This window comes from Ptychodera flava, chromosome 20, assembly GCF_041260155.1.
Source record: "Ptychodera flava strain L36383 chromosome 20, AS_Pfla_20210202, whole genome shotgun sequence".
NCBI classification, from domain to species: domain Eukaryota; kingdom Metazoa; phylum Hemichordata; class Enteropneusta; family Ptychoderidae; genus Ptychodera; species Ptychodera flava.
In genome coordinates this window covers 31,690,703-31,716,222 of record NC_091947.1, presented here as the reverse complement: position 1 = coordinate 31,716,222, position 25,520 = coordinate 31,690,703, and the positions used below count along the sequence as shown (strand labels likewise).

Genomic DNA, 25,520 nt, shown 5'->3' with positions numbered 1-25,520 from the left:
GTATGCTGTCAAAATCAATGCAAGAATGTAAACTTGTTGCTTACACAGGATTTCCTCAAATTTAATTCCAAAACAGCAAAAAATCTGCTCGGCGGGAAACACATGAAGTGTACTTATACTGAGAGATGCTGAATGTTTGACTTTCCAGGCAGGCACTGTGTGCTAAGATTTCTACGAATACAAAACCATCTCACAATGAATTAAGATTTTCATCATTCACTTATTTTTGACTATGTGTACAAGTCTTGTAGCAACAGGCTCATAAATGGACACACTTTATTTTGAGGTAGTGCACGCCATTCTGGTGGACAAAGAAGTACCAACATAAAGATACACATGTACATACACTCACATCGCCTATGCACACACTTATTCATCCATTCGTACAAAAGTAGTTCACAAAAAGCTCATCCTGTAGTACCTTCACGAACACATAATCATATCACCATGGAGACAAAACAACATTGCTTGAAATGAAGACAACAAATTGTACAGTTCTCTGAATGTCATATTTTATTATGTCTTGCAAAAAATATCTTTACAAAAGTAATTCCAACCAGTCAACTTAGTTTAAATCAAAGCAATCAAATCTAATTCATAACAAAGTTTGACATAATGACACACTAATTAATGAGCCTATGATTGACACCACCACAGCCTCATTCACCGCCATAAATAATTCCCAGTAATTTAAACTGATTACTTAACTTTGTGAATACCACTGGATTTAAACAAGTTGGAAAGCATTTTCCTTTTATTCAAAGTGAAAGGGACAGTGCACCTTGCTGAAATAACAAAAGTTTGAAACTATTTAACATCACTTTAAATAGATGTGATTTATTGCTGCAATAGGTAAACAAGACCTGAAACACAAATGTGTGACTGGGGAATATACAAGTGACAATACATGAGTACTAGAGTCAAAACATGGCCGACCAATGTGTGCTCTGCTAGCCAACAAAACAATCAATGAACATAAAATCATGAACATTGACAATGTTTCTGGCAGAAGAAGAAAACCGGATTATGACAACAAATGACCATTTCAGCCTCTGTGATTGGCGGAGGCATCTGGCCATATATGGTGATGCAATATACTCTGATTGGCTAAAGCAACTGACATGTACGAATGACATGTGCTGCCACTGGCTGAAGCAATGTCCATGAAACCTGCTACAACTACCCTGCCATGCAAATACTGAGGTAACAAGTCACTGTCTCATAATTGACTTGTCAGAAGGGTCCTTTTTTAAACACAATACTCAAAAACATCATACCCTATAATTTTCTATCATAAATTTGTTCTCTCAAGTTCAGACAACTGTACAGGTCATTTGATTTTATCACAATAATATGGCATTACAGTCTAGAAAGGAACAACTTTGCACAACAAGGTAAATAAAGTAGGAAGGGAAAACACTGGAGAAGTTGAAGTTTGCATCAAATGTCCATTTTTCTATTAATATAAATTTTCCAGCTCCTCATGCCTTTCATTTATTTTCCTCTTCTTTCTTTTCTTCTTCTTGTGACTGGCTTTGTGATTGGTCTTTCTCTTGTGCCATCTGTGAATTGTGTAAAAAACATAAATAGTTGTTTTTCCAAAATATTGAAGTGCTTTCTGCCAAGGTGACATCATATTCCGTATGAAATGATATGAAATTATGCTCAGAATAAGGTTTCCACATACACTTTGACAGTGATATACGGTTGACGAAAAATTTGACCATCATTGCATAATTCATGATCACTTCAACTTGTGTAGCAGTCAGCATAAACAAACTGACCAGTGAAAATCATTAACAAATGTAATGGGAAAGGGGTAATCACCATTCTGAAGTTTCGGACAATTAACTTTTTCAATGTTTCTTGCAAGAAGTATTCATGAAACTTGTGTTTTTGGAAAAGTGGTATCTGTATATCCTATGACAGTTGTCCTGTAGTGCGATATTTGTTAAGTTACTGTAGTGTTGCATCATGGAATTTTAATGATGTTGGCTATAAATACACGAAACATGATCAATTTGGGCTGATTACCATGTAACATAAAAGGCCTTCCCAATGCAGAGATTTGTCTGTGACTGTTACATTACATTCTCGTTGTAACATATCGAGACAACAACTTATCTTTTACTTACCAAAAGAATATGTTTTATTATTTATGGAGCTTATGGGTACTGACCTTTTTGTATGCCATTTCAAAGAGTTTAAGTGACGCCTGTTGAAGGTTATTGACGGCAGTTGTAATGTTTTCTGGTGTCTCTTCATCTTTCCTTGCAAGAATCTCCTTAACCTTGGCAATTTCTTCCTTCAGTTTGGAAGCCTGTATGCAAATATAAATTACAGTGGTTACACTTTATCATACAAGACAGAATCCTGCTACGGGAACATACACTATGAAGTCCCCACCATCATTGGTCAAGCTAAGATTAGAAAGTTGAACAATATCGGTACGTTTTTCCAATATAAAAATAATATTCTGATTTCCCTGGGTAAGTAAATAGATGATGATGCTATACTTTGACAATGTAGATTCTAATGAGCCATGTCTGTGTGGATACTGAAGCAACACTGAAAGGAGGCTGTTGCCATTTTACCAAGCTATGCAGACGACCAGTAACTATAGGTTAGCAATGTCTTGATACAACCTTTACTGGAAATACTATTGTTTTTATGAGTAAATTACATCACATACCAAAACGTGGTACAGATAAGAATAGCTCCTACTCAAACCTACACTTGCCATTCTGCAGCCTTCTCTTTTGAACAATGAAGATGACACAACAGTGTTACTCAAAATAATTTCAGCAAAACAACTCTTACTAACCTCTTCCTCTGGCAATTGGTCTTTGTATTCCTCCATTTTGGATTCTGTGTCGTGGATAATATTCTCTGCTTTGTTGATAGCTTCAACACTTTCCTGTAAGAAAACATATTTTGAAATCATTCAAACAGGTGAAATCTTGCAAAGATTTAGTGTCCTTTTCCTGAAACTCAACAGCTCATTATTGACACTTTCTTGAAGGATGCTGTCTACTATGACATTGCTTTAAGTCATCCTTTCCAGAGCCTATCTTAGCATGCATAGATTACCTGCTGACATGAAAAGCATAAAATTAATGTGTATTTGCTTGGTACAATTGCAATCACGGTTCATGTTGTCATACATAAACATTACTGCAGACAGTTTGCAAGCTATCACACAGATGAAGTTAAACCAACCTTCTTCTTTCTATCTTCTTCAGCGTACTGTTCAGCTCTCTTGATCATGTTCTCAATTTCATCTTTACTGAGACCTCCAGATGACTGAATAACAACTGCAGAGAGATAAACAAAAGTTGTTTACAATCCAAAATGAACCATTTCAGCAGCGCATGTCCGATTACAATGCAATAAAAAGAAATTTCTGCAAATCTTAAGTTATTTACTAAAACAGGCAAACAATATTTTTAGCACATTTGGAATAACTGGCCGTAGTTCATTCCGAAGACCTACAGTTATTCCGATAATCATTACTTGTAAATATCTTATACATACTGTGTATACAATGTCAAAGTCCTACAATTATTCCGATAATCATTACTTGTAAATATCTTATAAATACTGTGTATACAATGTCAAAGTACAGCTATCAAAGGAATAACATCTCAATTTGCTGGCAAAGTCACTCATGTTTGTCCCCTTTGTGTATTCAAAGACTCTGAGTTTAAATATTGTCGCCTTGCGAGAGGAAAGTCTTACTGCATCCACTAGTGCGGTTCATCTGTTAATTTTTCCACTAAGCTGTAAAATGACTCTGATATATGTTATTGTCAAGCATAGACTTACTTTGTTGTTCTTTGCCAGTACCTTTGTCTCTGGCCGAGACATTGACAATACCATTGGCATCTATGTCAAAAGTAACTTCAATTTGTGGAACACCACGCGGTGCTGGAGGAATTCCTACCTGTGTGAGCAATTCAAACAATACAAAAAATACTATGAGAGTAGCAGTGATTATGGCAAATGTGGTCAACATAAACTAAAGTGTACACTTAATAATTTCTTTATCTCCTTTTTTCAGTTTTCTCTTGATTCTAACATTTGTAAGGAAAAGATATTTTGCATGAGGATATGTTTTTGAACACTGCCAAATAGAAACTATTTAGGTGACACTTTTCTATGTCAAAGCACAGAGCAGAGAATATAGAGATTTTCATGATCACTTACCAGTTGGAACTGTCCCAACAGTTTGTTATCAGTTGCCATTTCACGTTCACCCTGACAAACTTTAATTTCAACCTGAGTCTGACCATCTGCAGCAGTTGAAAACACCTGATACATGACAGAATAAAAAGAAACTAGGTAAACTCAGAATTTTGCTTCGTATCATTGTCTGCACTGGTAGAAATGTTTTCATCTTCTTTGTGTGCAATACTTCAAAGTGGCTGTCAAAAGCCAAACAGAACACTATCTTTAACCTGTTCACCCCCATTTCCCTGTATTCAGGTCCACAATCACCATTCATAACAATGGGTTTGGATGAATCCATGGTGCTGAAAGGGTCAAGGCTTTGTCTGATACCACTATCTGTTCCATCAATTTTCCTGATCATTTGGTTTAAGCATTACAATTTCTCTGATCTTGCACAGACTCTTAGGGATGTAGGTTGGACACATCTTTTGTTGACAGCAAAGTTAATTGAAAGTTAACACATCAACTGGAAGACGTTAACTAGCAGTTGTTATCAGTGGTTTGGTAGAAAATGTAACAGAGTTCCCCTTGGTATATCAAAATATTTGTGTTGGGAAGAGCAGGATGTCAAACATTCACTGCCATTTTCAAAAATAAGCAAAAACATTGATGTGTGCAATACATGGTTGACATCTGAGGAGATGAGTAGTGTTGAAACTGCCAAATCAAGGCTGCATGATCAGTGTTGCAACAAAATGGGACAATGACACATATGAATTTCTGACAATCTTACCTGACTCTTCTTTGTTGGAATTGTTGTGTTTCTGTTGATAAGTTTGGTGAACACACCACCAAGAGTTTCAATACCCAATGATAACGGCGTTACATCTAACAACAAAACATCTGTGACATCACCAGCGAGGACACCACCTTGGATTGCTGCGCCCATGGCAACTGCTTCATCTGGATTGACTGATTTTCCTGGCACTTTGCCAAACACTTCTTGGACTGTCGCTTGAACCTGTTGCATTTGGCAATATGAATTTGTTAAGGCTTTTTACGGCTTTTAGAAAGCTTTTCTGATACTTCTCCACAGGAATCATGCAGTGAAAATAAATATCTGAGCAGTTGTACTATGTGCCAGATAAATATTCAAAGCATGAAGGCAAGAGACAGTAGATTTTTTTTACTACAGAAGAATGCTGGTACATTTTGCCACGGTTTCCTGGTGTATCGATGCAGCCACATTAGGGAAGGCATAATTTCAAAACAATTCAAGCACCATTTCCTTGTTTTCTAAGCCTGGCAAAAACACCACAACCAACAATTAAGGGTTGTGGTTTCTAAAATAGCAGTCATTATATTCCTTATGCTATACAGTCTCTCCGATAACTAAGAAATCAGTCTTTTTTGTTCTAGTAACAGCAGCTAAGTATGCATTACAAATAAGGGGGAAAGGTCCATGAATTTATTCTGATAGACAGCTAAGCAGACAGCAGACGACGACATAAAAGTATCAATGGTTTATGAAAATCTTTCTACAGAAGGGAGAAAAAGTTCAAAGTGACATACCTTGGGCATTCTGGTCATACCACCAACCAAGATTACATCATGGATGTCAGTCTGTGAGACTTCAGCGTCTTGAATTGCTTTCTTACATGGCTGTATTGTCCTTTTAATCAGACCCTCTGTTAATGACTCAAACTTGGACCTGGTTATCTTAAGATTCATGTGTTTTGGTCCGGATGCATCCATTGTCAAGTATGGCAAATTAATGTCAGTCTGTCAGTGAATAACAAAAACAATGGAAGTTACACTAATGACACAGTAGGTAGAACTTTAATCAGCTACACTTCTACTTTTGGTCGGAAGTCAACTGACTATTGAGCTAAAAACAATTTAAGGATTAATATGCGAGCAATGACTTTATAATCAGCTATATTTGACATTTTTTGAATAAAAATTGAGAAAGGAATTTAGTCTGAACATGTTCTGTTTGTTACTGGGTGATATGAACTCACAAACACGGATATTGCGGAGACGTGTTGTACACAGTTTTGGCCTACTGCCCAATGTCAAAAGAAATGAGAAAACAGAAAGCCAAATGATGGTGATGGAATTGTATGATTGACGGTAATACCTGCATTGATGATGACAATTCAATTTTTGCTTTCTCTGCTGCTTCTCGGAGTCGTTGAACTGCCATGTTGTCTTTTGACAAATCAACACCTTGCTGTCAATGATAAAAAAAAAGAAAATCAGAAATTTCCATGTTAACTTTTTCAAAATTTGATTTGTAACTTGGTTGACTAAAGAAGAAATGGAATTAATGAATTACAAGCTGTAAAACAGTATTTAAAAGGCTGCAAACATGACTAGGGAGAAACATTAGCTTACATAGTATGGAATGTCATTGGCAATCATTTCTTTCATCATTTTTCCATTTGGATACAGTTCAAAAGTGTCAAATTTAATTGAATTATAATTTAAGAACTCTTGTTTCAAACTACCAGCCCTGAATTCAATTTGAGTTGTGTATCATCATGTTACACCAGTTGTAGTCTAGTCAAGAGCTGTTAGTTGGCATTTCAAAATGTCAGAGTTACATTTACTAAGGTAGTTTAAGTTAACAGACATGAATTTGCATACTTTGGGTCATGGAGAATCATGATTTAACACGAGACCACTCAGAAAACAGGGTCCACATTTTGTTTTGGGCATCATCCGTTGCCTTTGATGTTGTCTACATACTCTACTGGGAAACATTCAAGATAGTGGACCCCTAAGGAACTATAAAATGTTTCAAACTTAGGGTATCCAATTCAAGGTTTAAGATTCAAGGGTCGCAATAGAACTCCTGAAATGGATTTGACAACTGCTTCAGACAGGGCCTATTCTCCTGATTGTTCCCATTGTTGTTCACTATTTTATGTTCCAATTATTGTCATGGAAACCAATGAGTTATGAAATACTTACATCTCTCTTGAATTCATCGATTAGATACGTAACAAGGACATTATCAAAATCTTCACCACCCAGGAAGGTATCACCATTTGTTGACTTCACTTCAAAGACACCTTTCTGAATCTCCAGGACTGAAATATCAAAGGTACCACCGCCTAAATCATACACTGCAATACTGAAAGAGAAAAATAGCGTCAATGACACTGTAGCTCCCATCCTGGACTATTTAGTGTTTGTTCTCTGGTCAGATATTTGAACATGTGTGAAAGGGATAAAGTGCATGAAGTGAAAATACTTAAATGAAATGTACTGGAGACAGTGAAATATGTTTAATGTAATTATTCAGAATATAAAATGGAAAAAATACAGAATTAGATATATCGAATACTGTGATACAACCATTAACTCAACAAGTCATTTACAATGACATAGTCCCCACTTGTAATAGGAGTATTAGTCTTGATGGGGTAGGAAATGTGGTCATTAAGAAGTATCACTGGAGTGTATATGTTGAGATCTATGGCACATAGGTCTATGTCGTTGTTCCCAATTTGAAACACATGAGGCATGTCTAAGTTATGGTTCTAAATCGGGAAAAAAGATCAGACCTCTAGCAGTATTGACCAGCCAAGAAATACATATGCGCATTATAAATGAGGTACAAGATGTGACATCTTAAGGTCTAATATCCTATCAAAATTGCAGGGTATAGAACTTGTGGTTACTGAAATATGCATATATATGTATAATCAAGGTCAAAGGTCATCGAGGTCACATGACATTTTGAAAAAAAAAATTATATTGCTAATTAATCCCTATATGCCAAAAAATCAGATCTCTAGCTCTATTCGCTTGCCCAGAATTAGATGTGTACATAATTAATGAGGTAAAGCGTGTGTTGTCATAAGGTCTCCCATCCTACTAAATACAAAGGACATAGCACTTGTGGTTACTTATTTATTACATATACTTTACATATATTTTAGGTAAAAGGTCATCGAGATCACATGACATTTGGTCAAAAAATTTCTCTCCTATAGTTATCCCTATATACAAAAAATCAGACATCCAGCTCTATTGGCTCGCTCAGAATGAGATATGCACATAATTATTGAGGTACAGTATGTGGCGTCATAAGGTGTCCAATCATACCAAACATGAAGGGTGTAGCACTTGTGGTTACCGAGTTATGGAAAAATATGTATATTTGAGGTCAAAGGTCACCGAGGTCACGTGACATTTTGTCAAAAAATTGTTTTGCTAAGTTATCCCTATATACCAAAAATCAGACCTCTAGCTCTATTGGCTCGCTCAAAATTAGATATGTGCATAATTAATGAGGTACAGTATGTGGCGTCATAAGGTGTCCAATCATACCAAACATGAAGGCTGTAGCACTTGTGGTTACTGAGTTATGGACAAATATGTATATTTGAGGTCAAAGGTCACCAAGGTCACATGACATTTTGTCAAAAAAATTGTATTGCTAAGTTATCCCTATATACCAAAAATCAGACCTCTAGCTCTATTGGCTCGCTCAAAATTAGATATGCACATAATTAATGAGGTACAATATGTGGCGTCATAAGGTGTCCCATCATACCATACATGAAGGCTGTAGCACTTGTGGTTACTGAGTTCTGGACAAATATGTATATTTGAGGTCAAAGGTCACCGAGGTCACGTGACATTTTGTCAAAAAAATTGTATTGCTAAGTTATCCCTATATACCAAAAATCAGACCTCTAGCTCTATTGGCTCGCTCAAAATTAGATATGCGCATAATTAATGAGGTACAATATGTGGCGTCATAAGGTGTCCCATCATACCATACATGAAGGCTGTAGCACTTGTGGTTACTGAGTTATGGACAAATATGTACATTTGAGGTCAAAGGTCACCGAGGTCACGTGACATTTTGTCGAAAAATTGTTTTGCTAAGTTATCCCTATATACCAAAAATCAGACCTCTAGCTCTATTGGCTCGCTCAAAATTAGATATGCGCATAATTAATGAGGTACAATATGTGGCGTCATAAGGTGTCCCATCATACCATACATGAAGGCTGTAGCACTTGTGGTTACTGAGTTATGGACAAATATGTATATTTGAGGTCAAAGGTCACCGAGGTCACGTGACATTTTGTCGAAAAAATTGTTTTGCTAAGTTTCCCTATATACCAAAATCAGACCTCTAGCTCTATTGGCTCGCTCAAAATTAGATATGCGCATAATTAATGAGGTACAATATGTGGCGTCATAAGGTGTCCCATCATACCATACATGAAGGCTGTAGCACTTGTGGTTACTGAGTTATGGACAAATATGTATATTTGAGGTCAAAGGTCACCGAGGTCACATGACATTTTGTCAAAAAAATTGTTTTGCTTAGTTATCCCTATATACCAAAAATCAGACCTCTAGCTCTATTGGCTCGCTCAAAATTAGATATGTGCATAATAGGCCAAACCCGGAATTCGAATCGACCACGGTACAAGAAAGCCATGTGCGCAAACGCGCATAGACGTATGTGTACGCGTTAGTACACATGTGGGTTTGTTTGTACCGGCATCACGTGATTATTTGGGCGTACTGAGTCTGTAGAACACAAGCGTCCTTTTTATTCCGGAGTAGAACCATTAATGAGGTACAATTTGTGGCGTCATAAGCTGTCCCATCATACCATATATGAAGGGTGGTAGCACTTGTGGTTACTGAGTTATGGACAAATATGTATATTTGAGATCAAAGGTCATCAAGGTCACATGACATTTTGTCAAAATATCTGCGATATCTGCGTGAACGGATGGACTCACAGATGGACGAACAGACGGACATGACCCAATCTATAAGCTCACTGGACTTCATCCGTGGGGACTAAAAATTGTGTCACTGCATCCTTTTTGCAATATGAATACGATGAGAAACTAAATTTTATTTTTTGTGGCCTTATACATGGGAGTCTATGGAGATCTGCCTTATACATGGGAGTCTATGGACGTGTAAACTAAAAATATGCAAATTTCACCACTATTTGCCCAAATTTGGGAAAGGTCACTCCTATGCACTTCCATACCAAGTTTCAAATCAATCGGACTTGTGGTTTCAGAGCAGGAGATTTTTTGACCAAAAATGGGAGAAAATTACAAAAAAATTCATGAAAAATAGCAAGTCCAAGATACTGACCCAAGATGCGCACAATCATTTCATGTCAGCCCAAAGTACTTACATGCTAATTTTTCATGTAATCTGCTCAGTGGTTATTGAGTTTTTTCAATTTTGACTGTTTTACATTTTTTCACTTAATTTGCATATTTTTGGCAATGACAACTTCATTTGAACAAAATCTCATCTACAGCCCATCATCCATGTACACACCAAATATCAAGATGAAATATACAGCGGTTTTGGAGTTTTTGATGTTGACGGACAGACATACAGACATACAGACGTACAGACAAACAGACAAGACATACAGACATACAGACATTTTCCTAGCCTATAAGAGTAGCTTCCATTGCCATATATACATATGGCTATGGGAGCTAAAAAACATGTTACCATGTCAATTAGGATTGATCAGTTCCACACCAATTGGTAATGACAAATTTGCCATGTCTACTGAGACACAGAATCTGTTGCCAATGTCAAATGATTGAAATCCAGCAAAGGCAATATCAGATTCCCATGATGGACACACTGGTGTAAGAATCTGATTTCAAGGTTAGCTAAAACATCCTACTCATCAGTCTGCACCAGCAGTGAAATCATCCTTTATTCACTACCTATGTACAACATGAAATGAAAATGTATTCAATGCTCCACATTTTTGAACTGTGATATAGTTCATCTACATTTGTCATTTGAAGTTGAGTTTACCAACTTTTCTCTCTTCTCTTTGCTTAAGTTTGCAGGAAGACAAAAATTACACAAGAAGAAAGTCGGAAAGTTGTTGGAACACTTACATTCTATCATCTGTCTTATCCATACCATAGGCCAATGCTGCTGCTGTGGGTTCATTGATAACTCTCAAAACATTCAAACCAGCAATCTGACCTGCATCTTTGGTTGCCTGCACAAATTGTATTAAAAGAATCATGTTCAATTCATTCTCAACACTTGATAACAAAACATTTGTGTCATATTACACTAATTTGGAGGACAACAGAACATGATCCATTCAGTGCTGATGGAATTGTCAGGTGAAATTACCACTTAACATGGAATAACTTATATCATAGCCAATGTGAAATCATGACATCATTTTCTAAGAGATCAATTTAAACAGTGTGCTTACTTCTTGACCTTACAAGGACAAAATTTCAGTGGACTTCATACAAATTTATTTTGCTCTGAGTCACCTGCTTAGGTTAGTAAATACTCGTGAGGATTTTAATGGTGTTTGTATGATATCCTGACTTGGCTGAGAGGGCAGTCACTTGAGGGCGCTCCTCTCATGTTCTGAAGCAACAGATCATCTTCCTTACCTGTCTCTGTGAATCATTAAAATATGCTGGAACGGTTACAACTGCATTCTTGACTGGCTGACCTAGATAACTCTCTGCGGTTTCTTTCATTTTCATTAAGACAAATGCACCAATTTGACTGGGTGAGTACATCTTTCCATGTGCATTGACCCATGCATCTCCATTGGATGCCTTCACTATGTCGAATGATGCAGTTTTGCTGAAAATAGAAGGATTATGCATGGATATCAGTTTTTCCTGGTCACATACCAGTATTCCCATACTGAAGAATTACATACTGGAAGAGTGTATTGAAAATTGATGTTGCTACCCACACTGTCATCACCTTCATCAATAATGATACAATCAAATCCATGCCTTCATTTCTGATAAGAATATCTCGAAGTTTCTAGCGAAATTTCTTTATTGCTATGACAACATATTTTATGGCATTTTTGGGACTCTCTAATAAGTCAACAACAAGTCCTACATATTCTTTAAACTTACATGTTTTCGTCTATTAAAACAGAATCACGCAATGTTGAATGTGGTGATGAAATTTTAATGGTATTAGCATTTCAAATTCATGAAAGAAGGCTCACATGACCCACATTACCTACATGTATAAGATACACATCTGATCAGTTGGATAATACTCACATATCTTTTTGAACTTCGGCATCTTGAAACCTTCTACCGATTAATCTTTTTGTTGCTGAAAAAGTTCCTTTTGGGTTTGTAACTGCCTGTCTCTTTGCTGGCATACCAACCAGTCTCTCCCCATCTGGTGAAAATGCCACCACAGAGGGCGTCGTTCTGGCACCTTCTGCATTTTCTAAAACTTTTGCTGTTTTGCCGTCCATGACCGCAACGCATGAATTCGTCGTTCCCAAATCAATACCAGCAACTGCCCCCTTGACGGCATCTGAACTGTAAAACCTAAGAGGTAGACCATTGTGGCATTCTATGCAACTTGCTGACAATTCCTATAAAAAAATGAAAACACAAGTATAGAAGTTAGATAACATTGTTCAATATATTTAATACACTTTGCAACCTGTACATTCCCAGAGATTTACATCATCCCAAATAAGATACTCCAAACCTTTACATGAATGAAGTCCACAAAGTTTTATTAGCTGTGCAGTAGGAGTTTCAGCTGTGGCTTTGATCTAATCTATTTATTAAATTTGAAATTGACCTTTGATCTGACAATTGGCTGCTGGGTTTCAGTGACATGCAAATTTTATTTGTAATGGCTGTTGAAATACCACTGACCCTTGATTTTAATATTTTCAGAAGATTAAAAACGTTGGTCATAAAAATAACAATGGAATTTAGAAGGATGGTGTGCTTAAAAGTATGTTTTGAAGAATTGTTATACCTGGTTTGGGATTTTCAACACATCATTGGAGACATTGTAGACTTCCCTCAAGAAGCTCCAATTGTACAAATCATAATGAATCATGGAATATCTCTAGTACCATGAAAAAGACTGTCACTGCATTCAGTGTTTTGTATAGGCTAAAGAACCTGCAACGTATATACAATCTGTTACTTGCCCATTGATGCTTTTAAAGTAATTTTGAGTCTGAAATTTAATGGGTTGAATGCACATGGAGTACAAAGTCCAGTGTTTGAAAACAGGACTATATTATCAATCACGTAATAATTTATGGATCGCACTTCCGCAAAATAGCAGATACGGACACAGAGTTCTCGCATACAGATAGAAAAGTGGGCTTTGCATAAGTTCATGAGCATATCGTGTACCTAGATGAGGTAGGTGTGCTTGAAAACAAAGAATGACTATCGACTACTTTACAAATCTTTCTGCCATGAAACTGACGCGGAGTCAGCAGTTTAGCCTATGGCCATCAGCAAGGCTGTGGTGGGAGGCATCGCTGGTACCATACAGTCCTGCCTAGCTGCAAAATTGTAGTGCTACAGTGAGGCGGTCGGTGATTTTTTGGTTTTTGCGACTTCGCTCACCAGTTGCGCTACAATGCCGAAGGCCCTGGAGAGGTGAAAATAAGCGCACCCCAATGGACTAGGCGTGTTGATGTGAAATGCTACATGTTTACTGCATTTGGTCATACTGATTTATCACTACTGAAGACTCAACACTATACTACATTAACCTTGTCATTTATGGGTTTGGAATTTGTTCAAACACGTCGATCGCGTTCAAATAAACATTGGGCGTGCGTTGGGCATCGGTGTTTCTGAGAGCCGCCATTACCAGAAGTTGGTAATCACATCAACATGCCTTGTCCAATGGGGTGCGCTTATTATCACCTCTACAGGGCCATCGGCATTGTAGCGCTACTGGTGAGTGAAGTCGCAAAACCCAAAAATCACCGACCGCCTCACCGTAGCGCTACAATTTTGCAGCGAAGTCCTGCCATACTGCCATATTCATCCATCACCATCAGCTCAAGTGTTCATGGTGATATATGAACGTGCCATCAGCTCAAGTTTTTACAAACAGTGAGGAAACAGGTCCAATATGTTGCATTGTAAAAACCTTGAATATGTTGAATATTATTAGGCTAAATACCCAGAAAATGTAAAAACTAATACGACTTTAAGTGACTATAGCCGTAAGATTTAGCTCTATACCGCCTTTTACGGACTTGGCAGATGGGGAAATGGTACTGTCTAACACAATCAGGGTTCTAGTTGTAACATTGTTGTTTGGTGGTGAACAAGAGACAACATGTTCCTGATTAACACTGCAGCAACTATTAGCTATCTCGTTAAAACAAAAGTCTTAATGATGAATTCATTGTGAGCAAAAGTAACGAGAAATGCCATGCAGTGAGAAATTTAAAAATTTGTTCATCACTGCTCTTTCGGTCTCAGAAATACCTTTCTAGAAAGGCCTTTACAACTTCCTCTTTGGTGGTTGAATTAAAAATTAAAATAATTATAAAAACAAATGTATAAATTTGTAACTCGTCAAAACAACTTATTATTTTGTTCTCGTCAAATCATTCTGCTGCAACGTCCTTTCTAGTTTCATCAGCATCATGCATCATTCCATTACTGCAACTTCCGATTTGGTTATGTAAGCCGGAATCCATGATCGACCCACAAACATTTTACGGGGATAGTTTCGAATGTGTGACGATTACCGGTAAAATTGTCCATTTATACGCATCCGTAAAATTTCGATTAAATTTTTGATCGCGTCGTGATCGATTATATTCGTACCAAGACTTGTTCATAATGGTCAGAGAGCAATCAAAGTTCACCAAAATCCACGTGGTTTACGGACGGTAAAACGGTACTACACACAGTGTCTCATTCTTACAATGACCAGACTTTTTTAACGTTCAAATCAAAACAAAACAACACTGTCGATAGGCTTATATATGTAAAGAATATATATAGTCTGTTCCTATATTCAACTGTTAGCATATCTGGAGAACTAGCTTCAGTTTTCATGTTGAAATATCATAAGAGAGATCGTAAGTTCATACAGTGACGCACATGCGTGATCACACGCCGGTCGGCCATGTTAGGGTTATCTTACCTTTTTGACGAGGTTGGAGTAGCTCCTGTTTAGAATTGCATGCTTATATACTGTGTTTTTCTGTTGGAAATGTCTTCCCGTTATCCTTGCTATTGACAACATATTTAAAAACTTACTGATTCTCTGTACAATCTAATATATAACGTTCTCATAAATGAGTACACGTAACACGTGAGTCCACTCTCGAAGCTTCTTCGTGATGTAAGTAGCTTAGTACGCATGCGTAGAATACCCCTCGCTTTCGCTTCAGCTATCTCGCCGTCCAATCGCTCGCTCGATGGCGCTATCCATAGGGACGTCACAGTCCCTACGTCGCTTGGGGAACTCTTGAAACATGCTCTTGGGTGAACTCAGGAAGCCGTCATCTTTTGCTCATATTTGGTTTTATATATAAATACCAAAAAGAGCTTATATGATGAGTCTGAGTGGCGTCTGTATGTCTGTATGTTTGTGGGTATGTATGTGTGGATGTATGTCCATCACACACAAAGGCTCCCATACCGCCAAAGTATGGGGTGAGAACACCGCCAAAATTATCTTGAAAACTTTATTTAAACTTATCTAATCATTATTATTCCTTTTTTTGGTGATTTGGTGATAATTATGTCAGTATTTGGCCATAATTTGATCATTGTTTGGATATTATTTTGACATGATTATGAACTTATTTGGTAATTCTGTTGTTTTGACATTATTTGGCATTGATGTCTTGATTTGGAACTTAGTTCATCATTATTATGCCATTTTTTGGTCATTTGGTCATTTTTGTGTCATTATTTGGTCTATATTATGCGATTATTTGGTCATGATTTGGCGGTGTTCTCACCCCATATACTGCAAGTGTGCAGGAGTGGTGGCAGTAAACTGAATCAGCCCGCACATCTGAATAAGAGGATTTTGACCTTTAACCCATTTGTATGCAGGGTACCTACTATGTTTGGGAGTGGTAGCAGTAACTGAAACAGCTAATTGGTCATTTCCTGTCATTGTTTATGAACTGTGACATATTAACAGATCTGCTGAAACCATGGATGTCTATTTTTGTACATCCATGGTTGAAAGATTCTCTGCTATGCATGTCGCTAAAGTTGACCTTCAGTACCTAAAGTTTCAGACCTTATTTACTTTTGTCATTCTTAATTTTCTGGTTTAAATATTTCTTGTTGTTTTTCTGGTTGTACTGTGCAGAAATTGTCATAACATCAACGTATAATTTTCGTGCACTGAACAGATAGAAATAACACTTATTGTTGATCTTTGGTATTTACCAATTCTGATCAAATTTGAGCGACACCGTATAATTGCGGTATTTTTTATTGGAGGGAATTTCCTTCAGTATTCCTCTCCCCTGCCTCGCATGTGAATTTCGAGCACGCTCCCAATCTTTTAGCGTCCCCTCCACAATTATGTGTGTGCGTGTCCAATGAGCTACTGGACCCAACCAACATTTGGTGCAAATTAGCAATAAGGTGCAGTGAAAATGCCAAATGACTTTCAATAATATCATGGTATTTTCAATGTAAATTGGAAGTTTTGCCAACTTTGACAAAGTCAATTCAGAGATATATCCCTCATTAAGAAAATTAATTCAATATGCACATTATTAATAAACTGATCTCAAAATGCTAAACAACTTTCATTACTGTTATATCATAGTATCTTCAATGTACATAGCAAGTTTAGTCAACTTTGATCTTGTCAATCCAAATATATATCCCAAATTAACAAAATTTGTTCAATATGCAGATTAGTAATTAGTTGTTGTAAAATTGCTAAATAACTTTCGTTACTGTTATATCATAGTATCTTCAATGTAAATAGCAAATTTCCTCAACTTTGGTCAAGTAGATCCAGATATATATCCCTAATTATGAAAGTTCATAAAATATGCAAATAAGCGATTAACTTTTATGTTTCCCTTAATATCTTTCAGTGACAACAATTGTAGCAATTCTCATCAAATTTTGTGCAGTCATTCTCAATGCATGTTTTTTGTAAATTTGATAATTATCCAAATAAGCATAACATATGAAAGCACCATGCACTCACCGAAAGCTTATCAGTTCTTGCTATTCCCAAACAGAATCTAGGTACCAGATTTCATTCAAATCCTATTGGCCATTCTTGAGATGTCGAGCCAACAGTCAGGCACAGACAGACAGACATCACTGTAACATTAGCTCATGTGTGTCAACAGGCGAGTTTAAAAAAGGGAATTCTGAATGTGATGTTGAAATGCTGATTTTGCTGAAGGCAATTTAGGTGCCTTTTCAAACAAGCTGTATCTGCCGCACCAAATAAGACATCAACTTCTGTAAAACAGTAAATTTTGGCAACATGTCCATTTTTCCTGTAGTGTCACCCTAAAACCTTAAAAGTCAAGGAACATCATCTATTTTGCTGAGATAAGGACATTAGCCTGTCCATTGATTAGACAGACACTTGAGGATAGACCTGTGAATCCCATAATAAGGACTTTATGCACAGCCACAAATGATCTGCTATACCACCTTGTTTATCATAATACTGGTCCCAAAAATCCTAGCACAAGAGGGACCACTGTGGTTGGTATTCCATCAGTAGATATCACAATTTTGACTTTCCTGTAAATTGCAATCAGTCTAAGATGATGGAAAGAGCATTGCAACCAAATATCAAATGGGGAAGAATTAAGCTGTTCACACAACATAATAACCTGGATCACGCATCAAATCAGATTACAAGTCACAAATTTAATGTTAAATAGAAGGCACATTGACAGAATAAACCAGTCTGTAAATTGTGTTAAAGTGTTCCAATTGTATTTACTATACTACACAAATAAAAGTTCCATCATCAAACAATGCAAAGACAAACCATTGGAGACAAGATAATGTACAGATTGAAATAATAACACTAGACTTTCCCAGTTTTCTCCATTTCCTGAAAAAGAAGCAGAAAAAAGTGGTTAAATTTACAACAAATTGTATTATTTCCTATAGCCTTTTTTCAGTAGAGTCATTCAAAATCATTAAAATCAAAATACCGAGAAGATCAGTGTGATTCTCAACTTGGATGAAGACAATAATGTGGCAAAAAATTCAATGATACCAGATACTTCATTTACTATTTAGTTGTGAAACTTTTTGGCAAACAAAGTTAAAGCAACCACCTTCATATACTTAACTTGATAATTCCCTATCAATACCCATTGTAATGTTACAATCTCCCTTGGAAACAAAAAAAAGCTTTCAAGGATATTTTACACTTTACAATCACTATGTCTGCTGTGTGCTTTCCACATTCAATAAACTATTTCTTACAGCATGTACAAAACTGTTTCCAAAGAGACATTGAGTGGCGTTAATTACAATGGTGTATTATTCTTGAAATAAAGAGTAGAATTTTGAGACCTAAAAACTTGTAGGTGTTTGAAAACTTAATTTTTGCACCAGTAATGTTTGTTGGTTGGTAAGTAGCCATTTTACATTTCATGTGCATGAACCAATACAGCATATACCATATGCCTTTATCTCCTCCACCAAACTTTAATGGCTAACTTACAGAAGACATTTTACAGTGGTTAAATAGAGATAATATACAAGTGTAGTGACTGTATATAGTAAAAAAACAGCTATTGCAATTCCTCATCGTTTTCCTGGAGAAATAGGAATATTTCATGGAATTTGGATAGGAACTTATCAACTTTAATATTCAAATCTTTGATGGCAATTGCCACAATATATTTGATGCTTTTACTTTCTTCAATCAACAGAAAGTTCCGTTACCTTTTGTATTGTGGTTCCTATTTGTGCAGGTGACATAGTAACTGAAACACCAGCATCTTTCAAAGCCTGGATCTTTTCCTTGGCACCACCTTTGCCACCAGCAATAATAGCACCAGCATGCCCCATCCTCCTGCCCGGTGGCGCTGTCAAACCAGCAATGAAAGCAGCAACTGGTTTTTGATCTTCACCCTGACAAGTAGAAAATAGAGACGATTGGTGGATTTGTACAATGTCTACGCCAGTTAGGTCCTTGACCTAAAAAGAGTTTAATAGGTCCTTGACCTGATAATAAAAGCACCTTATGTACTAAAGAGGAGTATGGCCTGGAGAGTGAGGCATTAAGCATACGTACGATGTTGACAAAAATTGGGATTTATGTCAAAGTACATTGTACTCTGTATTGTAGTCGGTACTAGAGGTCATAGACAATACTTTGCTATATACAATGACATAAATCCTTTTATTTTCTGAAGAGCCCAATTTTATAATGCATGTGCCATTAGAAAATGATAAAATTTAAAAATGCTGTATAGAACATCCATTCCGCAACTTTGACTGTTCGCGTTCTGGGAACGCTCATTACAGTGTTTATGGGGGCCTCTGAGGTGATTTATGATGAAACCCTTCAGATGATTGCCAGTAGTCTTGCTCTCTGTGTACAGTTTCAAACACTGTCAGATGTGTGCTCTTTCTCCATATTGGTATTTAAACTTGATGGAAAATTTGTTGAGACGTTTTATGAAAATAGCAACGCCACATCAAATTTGATGCACAGTATGAGGTTATCCCTCAATATTACCTCTTGGTGGGGTCGTATTGCTACGAGTGCGGTTGTGGGCCGCATCACACGAGTCGAAGACGAGTGTTATGCGGCCCACAACTGCACGAGCAGCAATACGACCCTACCAAGAGGTGATATCGAGGGATAACCTCTTTATCATATACCTATGCCCACGTTATTGAATGAATAAATCTCGTATATTAAAATATGATACGTTTCACTGTGGTTTTTCTTGATTGACTACATTTGTTTGCGTCATCTTGCTGAGGCGGACTGATATACTAGCGTCTGCGGCTCATTGACAATTATTTTACGGTTGAGCAGAGAAATGGTTGAACTCTGTCATCAAACATGTAGGATATCTACCGAATCGGTATGGTACATGCAAGTGTTGTGTTTCGTATTATTTTCCAGAACGCATTTACCATGAATACATGATATTTTTGAAAGTTGTGCTTTTGAATTTGCCGGTCCTCCGAAATGTCCAATAGCACTTTTGCTTGTCGTCTGCGCGTCTGTGCTTATGCACGGACGGAACAGCTGGTCTGTCATCGATCTGTCAGTGGCCGTACGGTGTGATGCTCTGCTCTTTAATTGTTCAAATTGGTAGCACTACTAGCAGGTTAATCCGATATCGACACATGTGTTTTATTTAGTTACCCCACATTTCCCTATGCTTCAAAACCCTGCCACTTTTGGAGATCGGACATGATATCGTAGTCAAAGTCAAATCATAGACGGGTGCCATGGTTTGTTTTGATTTGGGCGCCACCATGTAAGTAGTTCGGTATGCAAATCAACAGGCCGTATCAGGCTTTGTTATGTAAATCAACAGGTCATATCACTTTTTCATATGCAAATATTCAATTGAATGAAAGAAAGACGCGCTGATCATTCCTTTCATATGCAAATCAACAAGGCGTATCACTTTATTGACATGCAAATCAACATGATAAATCATGTCACTGAACTCAGTACAGACACAATACAGGGCATAGGTATATGATAATAACAAATATAAGATCCATAACATAATACAGGTTATTACCCTATTACCCTCTACTGTAGGTTCAGCAATATGCTGTAACAGTGTTCTTGTGCATACCTAGTGATATTTTCACAAAAAACATGGTGTGTGTGTGCTCAGAACTGTGTCTCTATATTTCATTTGTTCATCTGTGGTATTACAAAATGATGACAGAAACTAATGACATCCACAACTTCAAGAAATCCTGCTGAAAGATTACAGGAATCTCACCGTATTGTGTTCTTTGAGGAACTCTGCAGCTGATTCTTCTGAAGTTCCACCAATTTCACCAATCAACACAATTCCCTTTGTTTGTGGATCTTTGAGGAAGACATCTAAACAATCTACAAAATTTGTTCCATTGAAAGGATCGCCTCCGATGCCTTTGAAGTTAAAACAAAAAATTAAAATATTTTAAAATCAAATGTAGCTTGATATGATCAATTTGAATTCAACAACGTAACTGACTGGAGATGCAATTTACAAAGTATTTCTGGCTTTCAAGTTTTAAATAACATACACTAGACACATGTCACAAGGACAGAGAAAAGAAGTTTCAATGCCAAGGCCAATTACCATAAAAACCCAATTTATTCACCCACCTTATTATTATCTCAAAACATAATTTTAACCTAACCAATTCGACCACCAATGGAAATTGGGACTTTCTCAATCTCTAATATTTTGAACAACAAATCATGACAAGCTGTTTTGAACATTTATTTTTTATAAAATACACAGAACAATGCAATGTACAACACAGAATGTCCAAGTTGGGACTCCAGGAAAGTAACCTTTCTATGCTTCATTCATCTAAGATGGTAAGCGTATCACTTGTGAACTATCGAAAACAATGAAATCCCTAATAATTCGACCATTAAAAATAATTTTGGTTTTGTTAATTTTCTCTATTTAAAATCATACTTATTTTTTCTGGTTGGCTTGATAGGGTTTTTATGGTATGTTAAAGATGAGTTTTTAGATTGTGCACATCACTTTATAATTCTTGTATTCATTCAATAATTCAATGTGGCAATGAAGGATATAGAGGAAACAAAGTGAATTATTGTGTAAACATTTCTCTGTTCCTAGTAATTATTTTGGAAAAAGACTTTGATTTTATTTTAATCTGCTATATCAGCAAATATAGAAGAAAGCAGATATTTTATGAGATCTATCATTTGTACTTACCAACACAGAGAGACTGGCCAAGGTAATTATTTTGGAAAAGACTTTGATTTTATATTAATCTGCTATATCAGCAAATATAGAAGAAAGCAGATATTTTATGAGATCTATCATTTGTACTTACCAACACAGAGAGACTGGCCAAGGCCTACACTTGATGTTTGTGCTACTGCTTCATAGGTAAGTGTGCCTGATCTGGAAACAATGCCAACTTTACCATCCTGATGAATATGGCCTGGCATGATACCTATCTTACAAGCCCCAGGCTGAGAAAAAAATGGAAAAGCTATATGTAAATATTTATGAAGATACAAACTACGTACTTTATATTATCTATAGGCTTTGAGGGCCTGGCTACCCCTGAATAATTGAACAAACCTATTCAATATAAACGGATTTTTCTCGATTGCGCAAATTGTGCGTTTTGAGCCATTTTCTGCCCTTCAAAAGCTACTGACCACAAAAATTGCACACAAAACACAGCAAGCAAATACGCCCATATGATGGTGACCAAAGCTCATAGTGTAGTGACCTGTGAATTTGCTGTTGTTTCTGCCCCCTAAGATGTTAAGTCTGACCCCTAATTTTGATGAATGTGACAGAAATTGCCCCTTCAGTGAAAATGCAGAGAAAACACTGCGTATGTCAAAAGTAAGACAAAAGAAATTATTTGTACAACAAATGAATACACATATGATGTATTGGTTTGTAAATTAGCCACTCTCTGATTTTCCACTCTTTGCAGAAAACTGAGACAGCAAAAAAGGTCAGATATTCACCTTGATGATACCTGGACAGTTAGGACCGATAAGTCTACTCTTATTCTGCCTTATAAGACGGTGTTTGACTTTGACCATGTCTTGCTGTGGTATACCTTCTGTAATGACCACAATCAGTCCTACTTCAGCATCTATGGCTTCTAAGATGGCTTTAGCAGCAAATGGAGGAGGAACATAGATGACTGTTGCATCACAGCCAGTTTTCTGTTTTGCCTGCAAATTATGATGAGTAAGATGGTTCCCATTTAGCAAAAAGGGTCTGCTCAGTGCTCTTGTTCAACTTTCACACATTTACAAGTTTACAGCCTTAGTATACAAGATACACAAAGACTATGCAAAACTATCAAGGTTTGTAGGGTATTCAGACCCCTGACTAAATTGGTGTAGGATCAGAAAATTCACACTTGTTCAGCTGATAGTAGAGTTGGCAGGAGTAGTTGTCAAATATCATCTATCAAAAGCATTAATGTAAGATTATGGTGCTGTTAGGGTTGCAAAAGTCAACAAATCATTCATACTAGATCCGTATATCGTTTCAATAAAAAGGAAGGTAATAACATGTGTGGCAGAAAAGGGTTTGCTATTTCACTTGAAAATTGCTGAAAATAACCTCTTTGAATGGAGTAGATTAACAACAGGCTGATGTGTAATGTTACCATCTATTGTTTGTTCCCTGCATGGAGAAATCTTTTCTGCCAACAAGGTCTTCATCCCTGCAAATGGTGGAGAATATACTAACCTCTTCAACAGTGTTAAATACTGGCAGCCCAAGATGAGTTTTTCCACCTTTGCCAGGCGAAACACCACCAACCATATTTGTGCCATATTCTATTGCCTGCTCTGAGTGAAATGTGCCTTGTTTTCCTGTGAATCCCTGACAGATGACTTTGGTATTCTTCGTCAATTTCATATTGGCTCTTGTGTCAGAATAACAGTACCTTACTGCCATTCGGTGAACTGCATACACAAAAGGAGTTATTATTAGTATGTTTCTTGCAACTTTACAGCTTTTGATCAACTGCAGCTCACCGTACAATGGTGAAAAAGCTGAGTTGTTTGCTAAAAGGTCAAAAGGACACAAAATATCTTTGCGATTCTTTCTTGTTTTACCTGTAGACTTACTCAAACTCTGTGGGCATGTAAATATTAAAACAGAGTAAACTGAAGGAATAAACTCAGGCGATCATAAATGTAAAATTTAAGCATTATACAGACTGTCGCTTAGCTCTTTGGCTGAACGCAATGGCCAACAGCCAGTAACTACTGTGAATGCCTGAGAAAAGCCAAGCAACTTACTAGGGCCAGTCTACATCTAGAAGTGAAAGACAGGTCAAACATATGCAGCAGTAACTGGCACATCTTTGTCTTATGTTGTGGCAGTTAACACTCAGGGTTTTCTCTCGACTGCGCGATTGCGCAAATTGCGCATTTCGAGTCATTGTCTGCCCTGTAAAAGTCACTGACTGCGCAAAAATCGCGCACAGAACACAGCAAGCAAAGACGTCCACATATATTGATATATGAGGGTGACCAAAGCAAATAGTACAGCGAACTGTGTGAATCAATGATGGAAGATGGAAAATTCGAGCGTTAGCATTGTGTAGGCACGTGTATAGCAATGCAACACTATCGTTTGATCGGCGCATGGGGATCGGTCGTATTTTCATGGATTTATTGCCCCCTAAATTCGGACCGAATCGTATCCGAGGGAACATGTATGTCAAATCCTGAGTCGGGGAAACTTGTAGGTGACAATTAGACAGAAGATAGACAGCAGCCGAGCACATCAAAAGCTGACAAACGTCATCATGTCGATGTTTATGCATATGTGCTGCATACGACATGGACGACGCAACTGAACTGGGTGACGACCGTAATGATATCAAGGAAGCGCTTCATAAGAAGGCAAAATTCACATCAAAAGTGACTGCCCCCTAAAATGTCAAGTCTGCCCCCTAATTTTGATGAATGGGGCAGAAAGTACCCCTTTCAATGAACATGCAGAGAAAACACTGAACACTTACAATTCTATACAAAACTGTAGCATTGTCAAGAATGAAAATTCAGATAGTTTTAAAGATCAGTCTATGGGCAAACCGCTATCACCGAAACCAAACAAATGGTCATTACATACACACATGACATATAAAGCTCCGCCTACTTCTGGTAACTAGAGTGGTGGTTACGGAGTAGTCTGGCCAGCTGAAGTCGGATCCAGAAACTCGTCATAATTTTACAGTAAGAAATCAGACAGGAAAGAAAACGGTATAAATCCGGAAAACAAGAATTGGACGACCGGGTGTTGCTGAGGGAGCTGAAATGACCACGGGTAATGAGGTCGAAGTGGCCATAGACGTACTCATGCGTACAGTGTGGGGTCAAAACGATTGAGTCAAAAACGATCGAAGTTGTCCAAATGACCTGCTACCACCGACTGTATATGTGTTTCAGTCTTACTCCATGAAGAGATAGATGGGGTCACACAAGCTGTGGCTGTATTGGAGTCAGTAATTTAGAGACGTATTGCTCACCCCAAGTCTGAACTTAGGTCTACGTCGGATTCTGAGTGTGCCACGATGGACACGGTTTGTGTACACCACCATCGATGACAGTGTACGAGTTATTCTACCTCGTCGATGCGATCGTGTCCGCACACAATTATTATAATTTCACAAAGTGGGAATCTAGCGCACGTTTGCTTTCTTCAAATACTAAAGCATGTGACACAGTCAAATATATTGCTAATTTCTTACCAAACGTTCGCGTGAAGACCCTGGCGGCGGCCATTTTCGGAGATTGAGGCCGGTACCATGAGCCTTTGCGAAATTACGCCATTATGG

At 37.3% G+C, this 25,520-nt stretch overlaps 2 protein-coding genes across 2 annotated transcripts; both read right to left on the bottom strand.

The window, feature by feature from the left end:
- Positions 1-487: 487 nt before the first annotated feature.
- On the bottom strand, positions 488-15,368 carry LOC139120649 (stress-70 protein, mitochondrial-like). The gene is made up of 14 exons (XM_070685171.1): positions 15,139-15,368; positions 12,261-12,586; positions 11,622-11,820; positions 11,100-11,206; positions 7,147-7,309; positions 6,311-6,403; positions 5,743-5,952; positions 4,964-5,191; positions 4,207-4,311; positions 3,826-3,943; positions 3,220-3,314; positions 2,825-2,917; positions 2,180-2,320; positions 488-1,562 (listed from the first exon to the last, which is right to left on the bottom strand). The coding sequence occupies exons 1-14, from the start codon at positions 15,238-15,240 to the stop codon at positions 1,491-1,493; spliced, it is 2,052 nt and encodes a 683-aa protein (XP_070541272.1). The 5' UTR covers positions 15,241-15,368; the 3' UTR covers positions 488-1,490.
- Positions 15,369-17,850: 2,482 nt separating this feature from the next.
- LOC139120647 (succinate--CoA ligase [ADP/GDP-forming] subunit alpha, mitochondrial-like) lies at positions 17,851-25,520 on the bottom strand. Its single transcript, XM_070685168.1, has 7 exons — positions 25,434-25,520; positions 23,420-23,637; positions 22,681-22,893; positions 22,026-22,167; positions 20,945-21,096; positions 18,906-19,094; positions 17,851-18,060 (listed from the first exon to the last, which is right to left on the bottom strand). The coding sequence occupies exons 1-7, from the start codon at positions 25,465-25,467 to the stop codon at positions 18,034-18,036; spliced, it is 975 nt and encodes a 324-aa protein (XP_070541269.1). The 5' UTR covers positions 25,468-25,520; the 3' UTR covers positions 17,851-18,033.

Coding starts and splice junctions, on each gene's coding strand:
- LOC139120649 (XM_070685171.1), bottom strand. CDS start 15,240: ATGTTGTCAATAGCAAGGATAACGGGAAGACATTTCCAACAGAAAAAC. Junction 7,310..11,099: donor GATAAGACAGATGATAGAAT/GTAAGTGTTCCA, acceptor TTTCTCTTTCAG/TATTGCAGTGTATGATTTAG. Junction 6,404..7,146: donor TCGATGAATTCAAGAGAGAT/GTAAGTATTTCA, acceptor TATCATTGACAG/CAAGGTGTTGATTTGTCAAA.
- LOC139120647 (XM_070685168.1), bottom strand. CDS start 25,467: ATGGCCGCCGCCAGGGTCTTCACGCGAACGTTTG. Junction 22,894..23,419: donor TATTTAACACTGTTGAAGAG/GTTAGTATATTC, acceptor CATAATTTGCAG/GCAAAACAGAAAACTGGCTG. Junction 21,097..22,025: donor TGGCCAGTCTCTCTGTGTTG/GTAAGTACAAAT, acceptor TTAACTTCAAAG/GCATCGGAGGCGATCCTTTC.